Source organism: Biomphalaria glabrata, chromosome 12 (genome assembly GCF_947242115.1).
Source record: "Biomphalaria glabrata chromosome 12, xgBioGlab47.1, whole genome shotgun sequence".
Taxonomy (NCBI): domain Eukaryota; kingdom Metazoa; phylum Mollusca; class Gastropoda; family Planorbidae; genus Biomphalaria; species Biomphalaria glabrata.
The window spans coordinates 16,083,094-16,098,752 of record NC_074722.1 but is presented as its reverse complement, the minus strand read 5'-3'; the positions used below and the strand labels follow the sequence as shown (position 1 = coordinate 16,098,752).

At 37.1% G+C, this 15,659-nt stretch overlaps 1 protein-coding gene across 5 annotated transcripts; it reads right to left on the bottom strand.

Annotated features, from left to right (window-relative positions):
• Window positions 1-2,561: 2,561 nt before the first annotated feature.
• Window positions 2,562-9,570, bottom strand: LOC106051312 (uncharacterized). Of its 5 annotated transcripts, none has more exons than XM_013206474.2 (6): window positions 9,523-9,570; window positions 8,686-8,748; window positions 7,245-7,379; window positions 6,696-6,885; window positions 6,191-6,270; window positions 2,562-4,282 (listed from the first exon to the last, which is right to left on the bottom strand). In XM_013206474.2, the coding sequence occupies exons 3-6, from the start codon at window positions 7,324-7,326 to the stop codon at window positions 3,414-3,416; spliced, it is 1,221 nt and encodes a 406-aa protein (XP_013061928.2). In that variant the 5' UTR covers window positions 7,327-7,379; window positions 8,686-8,748; window positions 9,523-9,570; the 3' UTR covers window positions 2,562-3,413. The 5 variants fall into 5 exon arrangements, with proteins under 5 accessions (XP_013061928.2, XP_013061927.2, XP_055861248.1 ...); XM_013206473.2 differs by having other exon boundaries at window positions 9,433-9,527; XM_056005273.1 differs by having other exon boundaries at window positions 7,245-7,343; window positions 9,433-9,527.
• Between the last annotated feature and the right edge of the window lie 6,089 nt (window positions 9,571-15,659).

The window sequence follows — 15,659 nt, the reverse complement described above, 5'->3', positions numbered from 1 at the left end:
AAACTAAGGTATTAAAAAAAAACTCAAAACCTATGCATGACAATTCCCTGCCGACTTTGGCCTATAGGGAGGCATGGTGCTAAATCGCTTGGCTTCCGAACCAGAAAGTCAGGGCGGCACCTCTTAGTCCACCCAGCTGAAATGGGTACCCGAAATAAGTTGGGAAAAGGTAAAGGCGGTGGGTTGTTGTGCTGGCCACATGATACCCTCGTTAACCGTAGGCCACAGAAACAGATGACTTTAACATTATCTGCTCTATAGACCGCATGGTTTGAAAGGTGAATTTTACTTGACTTTTGGCCAATAGTCCCTAGCCATTTCGTGAACTGGCCATTCATTTGGCATATCGGCCGTTCAATGTAAGATAAGATAATTTTTATTGATCCAATCAAATGGAAATTCAGTTTGACAACAATTGACAACCTCAGCGTAACTACTGTAACAATAACATTATAGATGCAGTTACGAACAACAATCACACACAAAACACATACACACTCACAACCGGCGCTTTATGAATAAGACTTCTATGAACATCTCGATGATGACAGATGATCTTGTAACACTCCGTAAGTCTGACCGACAGTGGGATGAAGGAGTTTTTAAATCTTTCTGATTTAGTTCTAATGTGAAGCAATAATGGCCAGTTGTCCAAATAGTTTGGCAGATTTTGGGCTTTGGCCTTAACATAAAAGAAATAAACCACATGAGATGGCCTTGATTATAATTTGCCATCTCAAAATTGCACGTTTGTGAAAATCCAGGAGAACCATGAAGTTAGGACACAAATACAAAATCGTGCCCTGTTTTAAGGTTTAAACATTTACAGTAGGCCCTATTTTTTGTAATTTTTTAAACAAAACCCAATAATATGAAAGCTGAGTAAATCTTTGGAGCAATTTATATGGGCATAGAAACTACTCTATATACCTTACATGGTAGGCAAAGGTTGGATGGATACTATAAGATATTATGAATGAACAGATTACTAATCCTACAACAAGGTGTTGTCATTTAAAGCCCTTTCAAGTAGGCTAACTCCATCTTGAAACATGGAACAAGTGACTGACATTAAACTACTGAGTATATCTAGGTTGGCACTCGCTGATATGGTGCTTCCCAAATATCAATAGAGATGATGAGGTAGACTTCCGTGGTGCACGTACAATGCAGCTTTTAGCATACTTCAAGGACAAGTGTGGCAAAGGAGAGGACCACAAAACTCAAAGTGCTGTAGTGCTCCCTTTACCCTTATACGCATCAGGGTCTTGGACCTTATAGTCCCGCCACATCAAAAAGTTAAACTCCTTCCACCTACGCTGTCGAAGGAAAATTCATAAGGGGCATAGGTCTGACCATATACTGAAATCCTAAAGTTGTCTAATTATATATGAACTAACTTGAACAGTATCCATACCACAGTAAAAAGGTCCCAATTTCTATGGACATGTGGTCCGAGTGCCAGACAATCGCCTTCACAAACGACTTCTGTACGAGGAGCTGTGTGCAGGAAAGAGCTCACAAGGGGGTCAATACAAGCGCTATAAAGACACTCTAAAGAGCTCCTTCAAGGAGTATGATATTGACATTTACGCTGCTGGGAAGCACTATCTCTCGATAGCTCCTCATGGCGTGAAGCTGTGAATCACGAGATACGAAGCAAGAAGAGTGGCCAGCGTGAAATAGCATCAAACCAAAAAAAAGCTGAGAGAAGAAGCAGGCCTACTGCAACTGACCAAACCTACCCATGCAACGTATGCGGCCGGCCTTTCAAAGAGAGGATTAGACTTTTCAGTCATCTTCAGGTTGATAGGAAATGAGATATGTGCTAATCTTCGACTACGAAGGAGGAGCCCTCTCGCTATATATATATGCACTTCTATATATATATCTATATATATATACTGGATATATCAAGTGGACACTGCTAAGATCATAAAAAAAAATATTTACTGTTTAAATGGTTTAAAAGAAAATACTTTAGATGTTCTATTTTTTTTAAAAATAGCATATCTGCAACCAGACTTGTTATAAAATGTAAACAAGAACCTTATTTTGGGTACTCGTCAAACTGGAAATTGCAATGAATGTAGTGTGAATTTTAAAGTCAACAAAACAACAACAAAAGTACCAGTAACGGGTATGTTTTAGTTTGAATTAATTAACCATTGTCAAGGATAGAAAATGTCCTATATATATTTGAAGAAAATGGCTAGAATGTCCGAACTACTGAATTGTACATTACTAATTAAATACTTCTAGTCTTAAAACTTGGATTCTATTCTTGATAACAAGCTGAAATGGTTTGTCTAGCTTATAGCTGCCCATTTAACTAGTTTCACTCATTAGCCATCAGCTAACAGATCTCTGATTTTAACTTTTTTTTTTTTACTCAAGATCCTATTTCAATCCTAACAGCTCCTGTGACTGCTTTGGTTATCTGACATTTAGCTGTGGTAATTTTGGTCAAATAAAAAAATTCATAGAACTTATTTCTTTCGAAAACAAGTAGATACTCTAGTTTTTTTAGTATTTTATGTGCAGTTAGAGACAAACATGAAAAAAAAAAAATCTAAAACAAAATATAAAGCCTGATTGAATCTACCTTAATTACAACTATATATGGCCCCTGTCTCAAAAGACAATCAATACACCCAGATGAGTTACTGGTGTCTGTTTCTAAGACTACCTAATTAAAATGTATATTACTCAATAGTCACAAATGATCAAAGCCAGACCGTCTCCATATGTTATAACATGACTGTTTAGATAAGATGCTTAGAAAATGAAAACAGAGGAGATCATTACAGATATTCGGTAGTGAAAGAGAAAGACCCATTTCAGTATATCCTGCAAATAAAGGAAGGAGAGAATACATTCCTGTTTCAAAGTAACAAGAAGCTCTATAGCAATAGCAAGAAGCTCAAAGAAAATTGGAACACTTCAGAATATTAGGTGAAATATTAGGTGAAATAATTAAAAAAAACAAAACTTTTACTTTAATATTTCAGCTATATTTATACACAAAAATGAACGTATAAAATACAAAATATGTAGTAAACGTGTTTCTAAAATTGAAAATACAGTACATGTATCTACATAAATTTCCATGAGCAAAACAATCTGATTGTAATTGTGCAGGGGAGTAAAAGGTTGTTTACTTGCTCGAGAAACAGGAGAGCTTTACTTTCCCAGTCTTGGGCTGACAGGAGATGTTACCATATGAACATCATATCAAGTAGTTGGTAGAACACAGCCAATGTATCAGGATATAAAAGTCACTTTAAGTAAGGACTTTGAAGCAAACAAGATTGAAACCTACTATACATTAATTAGCTATTTTAATGAAACAATGGAAGCAGTCATCTCAAACAGAATACTGTATCAGAAATTGTGCAGAACAAAAAAAGGTTTTATTTAGAAGTATCATTTGTTTGTTCATTTCCTTCAGTACTTGGATTCTCTTGTAATGTAACATTGGCAGGACTGGCTGAGGTGTCGGACACTGACAAAGTTAAAAGTGAAGTTACCACTGGAGGACTGGTTTCAGGAGACTCACCCTTGCCACTTGTCCTAACAGCTAAGTGCTCTGTCTGAGCAGCGGCTGCTGGCAGAGGGCTAGCCTGTTGAATGTCTTGCACAGCTGGTGTGTCCTTGTGCACAAGGTCTTCATCTGATGTTGACATTGGCTCCAAGTTCAGAACTGTAGAGGGAACATTTGGGAGGGCTGAATCAGATCCCATTGAGGGCTTTGCTATCACTGTGATAGAATTTGGGTCCATTAGATCATTGAGGTTAGTCACAACTGGTTGTATGCTGCCTGGAGGAGATTCAGCTGATAGCATTAGAACTTCATCTACAGGCTCATCAGTAAGGTTATTTATATCCATATATGGCTTATCCATCTCTGCCACAGGATCTGAAGACTTGGTATCAGAAGATAGTTCTGTGTTGAATTCTGACTCAGTAAATAAAGATTTGGAAACAGAGGACTTAATTATGCTGTCATTTTCTTTGGAAAGAGATGTACCCGGTTTAATGGCTGCTGACTCATTCAATGTTATTTTAGGTGTTTCTGGCTTACTGCCAGAAGAAAATGTTTTGTCTGGTTTTGGGTCTACAGTCCTGAAATTCAGCAGCCTTGATCGCCCTGGTGAGTTTCCTAAAGAAGCTTTCCTTTTAGCTTCTTTTTCTGCAAATCTTTGTAAATGTTGCTTTCTGAGTGAGTTCATTATATCTTCCATCTTAGCTACTTTTTTCTCTGTTCTTGGAGTGCGACCCCCTACAGAAAAAAAAAAAAAAAAAAGAAGTATAAGTACTGCTTTTACCTGATCAAACAAGAATACCTGCTTGTTTGATAATATTCTGTTTTAAGTTTGTACGGCCTCCTTCAGTCACACAATGACTATGGATCATCGCATGGAAATGAATGTCTGGGCATTAGCTATGGTCACAGTCCCCCCCCCCCCCCCATATGAAGCTGATCTATCCAAAGTGCTGTTACAGTTTGTGATCAGCGACATCACAGGTTCTGCCAAGGTGTATTACCATGTGCTGCAAGCTACGCAAAGGTTGCCTGCTCCTGATTTTTCCTCAGGGTTGAGTCCCGAAGCCTTTCCCATATTTATAGCTTACCAAACAAAAAGTATACAATATATGGCCTCTTACTTTTATGAATAAAGGTTTTTAATGTTTAAATTTCATTTTTAGGTTGATCATGAGCCCAACTAAAGATTTTAGTTACCTAAAAAAGACATTTGTAATAATAATTGTTTTCGAATGGTGACACCTATGAAACATTTTTGTGTAAAACATCTATTAAAAATGATGAAGTGAAATAAAATGGAACAAACAATTAGCGTATTTACCTATATGATTAGAACATTGTTTAATAAATAAATGTATGAACTTTAGTGAAATAAACTGTGTTAAAGCTAATTAGATTTGATCAAACTCTTATAAAATATGAACACTTTGAACCAAGTGTATGACCTTCCTAAACACTCAAAAATTGTTTTATTTTTCTAAATGTTTTATTATTACTTTTAAAATTAAAAAATGCAATGGAAGGGAAACAAGAGGTGATACCATTGCTATGCTTTACTTTAACTCAAAGACATAATTTTTCTTAATGCTTTCAAATTTTAAGGATGGGCTATGTGGCTCAAAACAATAATGTAAAAAATGTTTTTCAAAAAATGTTCAAAGTGTTGTAAACACAAATTAGGCCTGATTCATGCACTCTTAAACTTAATCAGGAAGCTTTAGTTTAGATTAAAAGGATAGAAATAGTGTCTACAATCAATCACAATAAAATAGAAATTACTTTACAATTCTAGTTTTACCAAGTAGGCAGGGAAGGTAAATTAAAACTAAAATTGTATTTAGTTTCCTATGTAGGAGATTTCTGCAGCTTTCTAGTTCTTTCTTGGTTAAAAAGGATATAAATATGAGAGACAAGCTCGTTTGGTGGACTTTCATAAGTTCTTAGTTTGGTATTAAGTTATTTCTGAGAATTTGGTTTTGAAATAGAATTATATTGTGCATTCTAACTTGGTATTTTGATTGTGTATATTAATTCTATGATTTCAATTTAAATGATTAAATATTATAATTCCTTAAGAGGATTTCCCACCAATACTTATATCCCAGCTACATTGTTGAGTTACTAAATCTAGTGTTTAGAAATGCAGAATTGTATCCATCACCTAAACGCCAGCAAAAACAATACTCTTGTTTTCAATCCCTTCTTTGAAAGATGACTGACAGTTCTGGTTCACAGAATTAAAAATTTTGGTTTTATATATTAATGAATGATTGACATTTTTATCCTCAGGACTACCTCCCCTTTTCAGAGCTTTATGAGACTCCACTATCCAAAGACTGGGATTTTTTAATTCCGGGATCTTCGGACGTCTCTGAGTCCACACAGCTCTACTGGGTACCTGACATTAGTTGGTGAAAAGTAAAGGCGGTTGATGACCTTTACATCATCTGCCCTATAGACCACAATGTCTGAAAGGGGAACTTTACTTTTTTTTACTATCGAAAGTTAGCTGAAGGCTAATGATTGAAATGGATGTTGAAGAATCATAATAATTAGATTTACTTGAAGTGTAGCATCCATGTTGTTAGAACCTGCTGTTTAATGAAAATAAAAGAAGTTTGAAACTGAAAATTATTTAAATACCTGGCACTGCCCTTGGGGTTAATTTGGTGCTGGCATCTGTCTGGAACTCATCAAAGTCAAAGGCACTGGCTTCAGGTGCTCTGTGAAAAATGTTTTTACAAAATATATTTAAAAAAAAAAAAGACCAATTAGACTACACAATCAAATTTTTATAATACTAAATACACAGTCAATCATTTATAATTCCTTCAAACTCTTCTACCCTGGATCACAAATTTATCTGACTGCATAGGTATCATATATAAACAATGAAGTTATCACATTGAGATTAATAATGATAATAAGGCTTGTCTTCGAGTCCGAAGATTAATGAGGAATGCAATATTTCTCGTGCCAAGCAATCCCAGCTGTGACCTTCATATTTTGCAACATCCAGGGCAAGCATAACCATTGAGATTAATAAACAATCCATAAAAAAAATTGACTACTGTATCATTCAAAAAACTTCTGCTCTATAAAGAATAAAGTCAGTAAATAAAGAATAAAGTCAGTAAATAAAGAGCACCTTAGCTCTTCTGGTCTTGAATCTTCTCCATCTTTGTCTGCTTGATCCTCTGCCCTGTTATCTTGTTTATATTGTTTGTCAGGAGCTCTGCGACCTGGACAGATCCATTTAATGGGCAATGGCCCCCCTTTAGCTTGTTCAAGTTTATCCAATATCATCATGATATCTTCTGGTCTGGGCTGCCATGCACCTGAAAAATAAAACGAACAGTAATAGTCAAGTATAGAGCTGTAAGATTTAAAACAAATGAGTATTCTCATCTGAGTAGAGTAACACCATTATTAAAATCACCAAACTTAAGAGAGAAACAGATAAAGATAAAGGTACATTTTTTATTACATATGTTAGGATTAGATTGTATAAAAAATGCTTCCCAAGTGAAATGGAGTCTGAATACAGGCTGTCTGAATCCGCCAGGAAAACTACTGACTTTGCAGAGATTAAGTCTTTAATTAACATGCATGACTTAACTATGGATGGGCAAAGGAAATTGATATCTTCTTTTTTAAAGGAACGTCTAATTAATAAGATAATTTAACAATTAACTACCTCTCTCATCACTGAAGTTATATTTCCCTTCCTCTGGTTCTTCAATTTTCCAGCCAGAAGATAAAGACTCATGACTCTCCATCTTTTTTGAAGTAATGTCTGTATTATATAAGATAAGAATTCCCTTGGTATTATCTAATAGAAGAAAAAAAAGTATTATAATATATATACTGAACTTTTTTTTTTACCACATTTTAATAATATGCATTTACAGTTAAGACAGGGTTTTGTAGTCTTAGTGGCCAATAACTTTTCTATACAAACAATGCAGAAAGGTTAAATTAATAGTACATTGGCCAAAATGTTTTTGGCTGAAATTGAAAGCACCTAGTTAAAAAGTCAAAATTAAAAAAAAAACATTTTGAGTTGCACCATAATATAAATATATCTAAAAGCTTGTTTGTGTGTACAGTTTTTATCTCCACTTATGAACAATAAAGCTTTTGAAATGTTTTGACATGTGTTGTAATGTTTTTATTGAGCCTAAGTTTAGATCTATATATTTTAAATGACACTTGGCTTAGCCAAGTCATGTCAACCTGTTAATTTAGTTGGCACTAGTAAGCTGTATTAAATAATTTTGGTCATGTGATGTACATGTCAGATGGATGTGGAATAAATGGATGTCGATAGATATGAGAATGGATCTTGCACTGAGCATGCCACACACACACAAATTACACTGCATTGCTGAATTAGAATACAGATTTGAAGGAAGGACAGAATGATAAGATCACTAGGTATAGATCTAATATTGATCAATAGACCAAGACAAATCAGCCCAAGTACAGATGAGTGATGGCATCTGTAAAGTAATCATAATGTTTACACTATCAATCTAGATAGCTATATTATTTATCCTCTGGACTATTACTCTCATCTCTAGATATATAATATATCTGCTGAGTAGCTATAAAATAAAGTATAATCACCATACTAGGTATTAGTTAAAAGATCTCTATCATCTACTAGATTATACTTGATGATGATCTAAACTAGATCTAGTACATTCTAGTCTTCTAGTATGAGCAGGGGTGCCACCCATGAGACCAAGTAAACCCTGAAACCCGAATTTCCAAATTTTACAAACCCTGAAATCATAAACCCCAAACTTTACCAACCCTGAAACGTACTGTACCGGTAAATAAAACTTAGTGCGCATGCAAAGCGAAAGTCTCCCGAATCGCAAGATATGAGACTGGTCGATTTTATTTAAAAATGGCGGCTCGCGCGATCGGAACTAGATCTAGCAAACTAAAATTAACGGGGAAAATGATAAATTTCAAAAAAAAATCTAAATCTACTAAAATCCCGGATTTTAACAAAATTGTAAAAGGCAAACCCAGAGGGGGAAAAATCTGACCCCTCAAAACCCGGATTTCCAGGTTATTCCGGAAAAGTAGCACCCCTGAGTATGAGGGACTAGTCTAAGTCTACTCACCCACTTTCTTAGTGACGTCTTAGTGGGATTTTTCGCATTTGGATTGTTGTAGCTCCGTATTGGCTAGATAAAAAAAAAAATCAAAAGGGAAGTAATTATGTAAAAAAAAAAAAACTGTTTGTAATTTATACAAAAAAAATTAGTTCTTTGTCAAAATAATGTTTAATAAACATGTGTAGGCCTATCTATAAATTGCTTATTGTGTGTTTTGTTTTCTTTAGATACTAAACAGTGATTGATTACATTTATTTTTGCTTTGAACATTAAAGAAAACATTGCATAAAAATATGTGAACACTCCAAAAAAGAAGTAGGTTATCATCAGTAAGACCACAGAAAGAACCGGATCAGGCGGCATAATATCACCTATTACCGAAATTTTTCGTTCAATATTGTAGAATTTTCTAAAATTTTAATACTGAGGCTATACTCTATCACAGTATCATATCATACTCTACTATATTATATTATTATAAATATAATATTTTTAAATATATGACTTGTAACTCTTGATTAGATAATTAATTTAATAGATACAATTAACAATATCATGAATACCGGCGATCTAATACGGGCGGTATCCATCAACTTCATCAAGATTTACAAAATTAAAAAATTTAGGAATTTAGAATCTAGATCTAGATGGAGATCTTTAACTTTAAGATTAGTATATAGATAGATATATAAATATTGAACTAGAATCTAGATCTTAATTTAATCTTAAGTTATGATTGAGTTGATCACAAACCCTCCAGATTTATTATATAGATCTAGAATCTAGATATAGATCTAGATCTATCATCTAGTCTAGATCTAGATTAGAATAATATTGTCTTACAAGTTATTTTAAACACCAGAGTAGCCCTCCCCTTGGATGATAAAAAGAAACATTCGCAAAATTGCTTTTTTTTCTCCCAAAACATATTTAGTTATATCTATGTCAGACCACCAGACTATGTTGATCTAGTCACAGACCTAGATCTAGATCAATAGATCTAGATTATATTCACCATCATCTCATTATCATAACAAAGCTCACTTTCCCTGTCAGTAGCAGTTCTGAGCAGAATATCATGAGAGATGCCGGTCCATTCTTTTATGTTGTCCATTCAGCTTTTCTCTGGACGACCTTTTCTTCATATTTAGTGGCGTCACAATGGGGGTGCGGGCCTCCACGGGTATCCCCACAAAGACTGTCAAAGGGTAACATTCAAGAGGAAAAAAATCACTTTTTTTGCAAAACTAAAGCATTTAAAAGAAAATAATAGAAGTTTGGGTCAGGTACGGCCTTCCCCCGCTATGAAGCTGCAGTGGGCCGAGACCAATCATTATAGACAGTCTGAACATCCCTGGCTATTCTCTGCCTCAACGTTGCACTTGGCTGGAAACGACCATTAAAGGAAGTGCTTAGGCTAAATGAATAGCACAAGAAAACTCCTGTGGGAGTGTCCAAGGGAACGCGAGAGTGGTCCCATTGCACGGAGCGGAGTTGAAAGAGAGCTCCCACGGCCCTGTCGATAATCCATGCGCCATCCATTCCTCAGGGGGCCGTTCTTCCCGGTGTACTCGACCTTCAGCCATGCATTCTAGCTCATGCGCCCGGAGTGTCGGATATATCGGAAATAGCAATGCTTTACATGGGCATTGACTTGGATCTCTTCCAGACAGAACGGTTATTCAAACAGGTGTTGTTGTTTTTTTAACTTTTGTTCAAACAGGTTTTTTTTTTTCAAACCTAGAGTTCGAAGAGCATTCGGCTCAGCTCTTTGACTATCAAACGGTCTGAACAATATCATAGGTCACAATATGTGGGCAGTTTAGACCAATAGCTCGTTGCCACATTCATAAGCTCTCCACTAGAAGAGTGGTTACCGTGTTGGGTTGAGAGGCCTGAGAAGATTTGAGCCATGAGTTCGAATTCAGGTCTTCTTCTTTTATATATAAACTAGTCGACCGGCGGCGTAGCATACGCCGCTATTTTGCAGGACCGGCCTTAGGCCATTGCAAACTATGCGATCGCAGTGGACCCCGCACTTTCATAGAACCCGCGCTAATACAAGGTGTAGGCCTATAAATTATAAATTAAACCATTTTATAACTTAAAACAGATTTCCCGCGCCCTCCAGTCGATTTACCAGGAGCTCCTGGAAATCTCCCGAAATTGCAAAATATACGAAAAAGTCCTTAAAATATACGGAAATATATAGACAAAAGTTGTCATTTTGGGATGTCATTCAATATGGAAAACGCCAATCCTACACGCGATAAATAAAAACGGCATTATGCAATACCCGTAATTGTGTAATCTGGGGAAAAAAGCTTCTCGCGCCTCAAACTATTGAAGAATTACTTAGGTCAACATTTCTCAAAGATAGATTGAAACATTTGGTTATTTTTGCTATTGAGCGTGATGTATGTAGGAAACAGAATTATCATGATATACTGTATGACTTTGCTACACGCAAGGCTCTTAAAGTAATTCTGTACGTAGTAAAGAATGAATAAAATGCATAGACGAATTTATTTTCTAATACAAATTCATTTCACTTATTGTCCGCTTCCCTACCCAAACCTGGACCCGCGAAATCCGTGAAATCAAGTCACAATGCTTAAGTCCGGCCCTGCTATTTAGTGACGTGTGAATATACATAGTAGATTACTTGTTCTCTTTCCATGACTTCTTGGTCACAATGGTTAAGTACGGCGCTGCTAGTTAGTGTTAGTAAAATGTTTGCTTGTAAAATGTTTCGGATGTTCCTTCAGAGGTGAAGATAGTTTACTTCTTAGTCCAAACCTACCGCAGGACGAAGGGGGATGGGTTTGACAGTCCAGCGCGCAGCCATCCGTAGCGACGTGTAAATACCCACTTGTTCTCCCCCCTCTTGTTTTTACGTGGGGTTACTATCCGCAGAAATAAGAGAGCGATCTTTCCTTTACTTCTTGCTCGTCCTAACTGTTGATTGAAGAAGAGAATTATATATATGGATAAATAAATTATATATATCTCTATATATAGGACTATATATTATTAATCATTTATCAATGCTTTTTTAGCGGCCCCCGAAAGGGGAAAAGACGCTATTAGTTTTGTGCGAAATGTCTGTCCGTCCATCCCGTTTAGATCTCATAAACTAGAAAAGATATTGAAAATCCGACATCACAATATTTTAGACCATTCAAAGTTCTGATGCAATGGCTACTTTTTTTTTTCTGAAAGCGAAAAATCTAATTTTTAAAATCAGTTATGCAAGGAGTTTTTTAAAGAGAAAAAGCTAATTTTCCTTAACCTTTTTTTACTGCGTTCTTTTTAAAATTTTTTTTTTGAAGATTTGATAAGACTTTGAGCATTTTCAAAAAAATTAGATCAATTATAAGACATCAGTTAGGCCAGGGGAGGCGCGGTGGCTGAGCGGTAAAGCGATTGGCTTCCGAACCTGAGGTCCCGGGTTCGAATCCTGGTGAAGACTGGGATTTTTAACTTTGGAATCTTTGGGCACCTCTGAGTCCACTCAGCTCTAATGGGTACCTGACATTAGTTGGGGAAAAGTAAAGGCGGTTGGACGTTGTGCTGGCTACATGACACCCTCGTTAACAAGGCCACAAAAACAGACGAACTTTACATCATCTGCTCTATAGACACAAGGTCTGAAAGGGGAACTAGTTAGGCCAGGTTCACATCTAACGTTACATTCACTTGCACCTATCCTTTGATCTGGTGGACCGTTGGGACACTACACAAGATCTGTTAAACTTCTTTCTCCATTCTTATCTCTCATTTGTCTTTGATATAATTTCATTTGGATGTTCTTTCTGAAAATATTGAAGCCTGCCTGGGTGGACCTTGTTCGGGGGCCGATTTTGAGTTTGTGTTTCCACACAAACTGTCTTTTGTAACCTTGATATTGTTAGTCTAGATTCATTACAAATTTAATTGCATGACTGACACTAACTAAATGATACAAGTACTCTTAATATAAGCTTTGCTAGTAGGTCTATTTCTACTATTGAGCTCTCTATTATATGATTAGTACGTGTTCTCCCCCCCCCCTTTTTTCTTGTTTTCTCGTGGACTATCCGCAGAGTGATTTTTCCATTACTTCTTGTTTAAACTTTTGAGGGAAGAAGAAAATTATATATACAGATGCAAACCTGAGATTGGAAAGAGGCCGCCCGTTTATTGTCAAACTATGAGTAAATCCTTCTAGAGTTTCCATCATAACATGCTCCAGAAATACGCTAAAAAAAAGCTGGAGAGAGAATAGGCCTACATCCTTGCCGCACTTGTATGGATGCCCTGAAACTTCCTAAAATTTGATTTTCAGAAGTAGCAAACCGAATTTTAGATCTAGGCATATATATGTCTGTGATCTAGGCTTAGGGTAATGTAGCGATTCTTTAAAACAAAACATTTAGCAGATTTGCAGAATTCCTATTTATTTTCTCGCAACTTGACACAATATAGTGACATAGTAACAAAGTCTACAATGAAATAGCTAAGTCCCATTTTCAAATGTAGCGATATATAGGACAGATTAGTGTTATGACTCTACATTGCGCACTGTCATTTGGCGCGACATTGTGTACCAGAGGACACGATAGAGAACAGAGGAAGGAAGATGGCCGATGATTAGAGATGTAAACAAGAAGGCCTGAGATGTGACTCTGGGTTTGGCTCTAGATCCAGTTTATAATTGATTATTAAACGTTCTGTTTTATATCACTTTCGTTGAGGTTAATTGCTAAGTTATAGCAATTGGTGTCAGAAGTGGGATCCTCAACGAAAGTGGAGAAGAAGGTCTAGATCTAGGTATAAGACATTGAACGATTCCATTTTCGGGTAGATCAACACAAGTTTTGGTTTTAGTTGATCAACGTTTTGATACGGGATGGCGTCTAAGAAAACACTTAGTCAACTGTCATTACTGGAACTTAGACAGGAACTCAGAGGTAGAGAGCTGAAGGTGAGCGGCAACAAGGAGGCACTCATAGAACGTATTAGGCAAAACATCATAGATGAAGAGCAGGATCCGGACACCTATTTGTTTGAAAAAGAACCGGATATGAGGGATCATTTTCAATCGATGCAAGAACAAATGAAGGAAGACTTGAAATCAGTAAAGGATGAACTTAAAGACGAATTAGGTAATAAACTGAGCTCAATAGCATCCTTTGTGTCTGAATTGAAAAATGACATAGACAGTTTCAAACAACAATTAAGAAATGAGGTAGCTGAATTAAGGTCCCAAATGGTGGGAGATGTTGATTCTAAAATTCAACAATTACGAAATGAAATGAAGGCGGAGCTGCAAAAGAAACAAGATGCGGGGGCCACTGTGACTGAAATGACGGGGAAGATTAAACCACCGGTGTTTGACGGCTCTGTGTCTTGGTCGGCGTATCGACTACAATTCGAGGCGGCGGCGCAAGTCAACAGATGGGTTACCAAGGCAGAGAAGGCAACTGGTCTCATGATGGCACTCAGAGGCAAGGCAGCCGAATTGTTACAGACTATGACGGATCGGACAGACTACGATGTCATGGTCAAAACAATGGAACTACGATACGGCAATGAACACCTGCAGGAAGTTTTTTGGATGCAATTAAAGAATCGACAACAGAAAAACGGAGAGACATTACAGGAATTAGCAGCAGACGTAGAACGCCTCACCCGTCTTGCTTACCCATCGGCAACACAGGAACTTTTGGATGTTCTGTTCACAGATGCTTTCATAGATGGAGTGCGAGATTCGGAACTTAAGAAGGCCATCCGAATAAGCGGAAAACGAAAAATCAACGAAGCCCTCATCTATGCCATGTCCTACGAGGCGGCCGAAGTTTCAGCGAGGAACATACACTATTGTCGGACGTTAAATGGGTCGGAAGAGGAGGATCTGCCTAGGCTGATCCGAAGAATGGTGGAAAAGTCTTTAAATGAACGGGAACATTATCAGACCTCAAGGCGTAGTAAAAAGACTTTTCGTTGTTGGAATTGTAACACTCCAGGTCATTTACGGAGGAATTGTAACATGTTGTTCCAAGGCCAAGGCTGTGCATCGGAATGTCAACCGCTACGGTCCACCGGGTTTAGGGAGCAAGGACTGGCAACTCAGAAAATCGGAACTCCGAGAATAACCACTCCTTTCAGAGTGTTAGAGCAAAGCAGAACCTTGAGAGTGAAAGGAAAGATTGGCGTTCGTTCTTATAGGTTCCTCTTGGACACAGGGGCTACGCGGTCGATAGTTAGACCCAGTCTGATAGGAGATCAAGAAATAATACGAGTGAATGGCTACACTCTTAAAACGGCAGGTGGCGAACTGTTACCTATATTAGGACAAATACGGCTTAGCTTTGAAATAGGAAGTCAACTATTTAGTCATGATTTTCTGATCGCTAATGTTGTCGACGATTGCATCCTTGGTCTGGATTTTATGCAGGAATTTGGTTTATCTCTAAACATTGGAAGTGGAACTGTACAATATGGACACATAGAGTTCCCATTGCTTGATGGTGGTGTGGAAGGCATTCAGGTGAAACGGATCGAACATACGACCATACCAAAATGGTCTAATCTGTCAGTAAACAGGTATCATAAAAGGGACAAACTGAAGGGGAACAAACTGGAAGGCCAGCTACATCCTAGAAGAGCGGAGATTGAAACATCAACCAATCATTGTTGTGGCTGTACGGGTAGTTACAAGGAAAGTGTTGGTGGTGGCCGCGCCGTCGATGATCATAATGACAAATCAGATGCATCTAGCTTTCAAGATAAAGAAAGTGGCAACCTTTTCAACGATAAGCGCAGACCCGAAAAGAAAACGCTAGATGAAGAAACTAGAGGAGTGACCTATAAGCAGAGTGAAACTATTGCTTTCGATGTCCGTGATATGAGTGCTTCAATGGGCATGACCAAATCAGACAACGTTGGGTCTGTGTCCAATACTTCTGTTTATCTACCAGTACTAACTCCAGACAGAA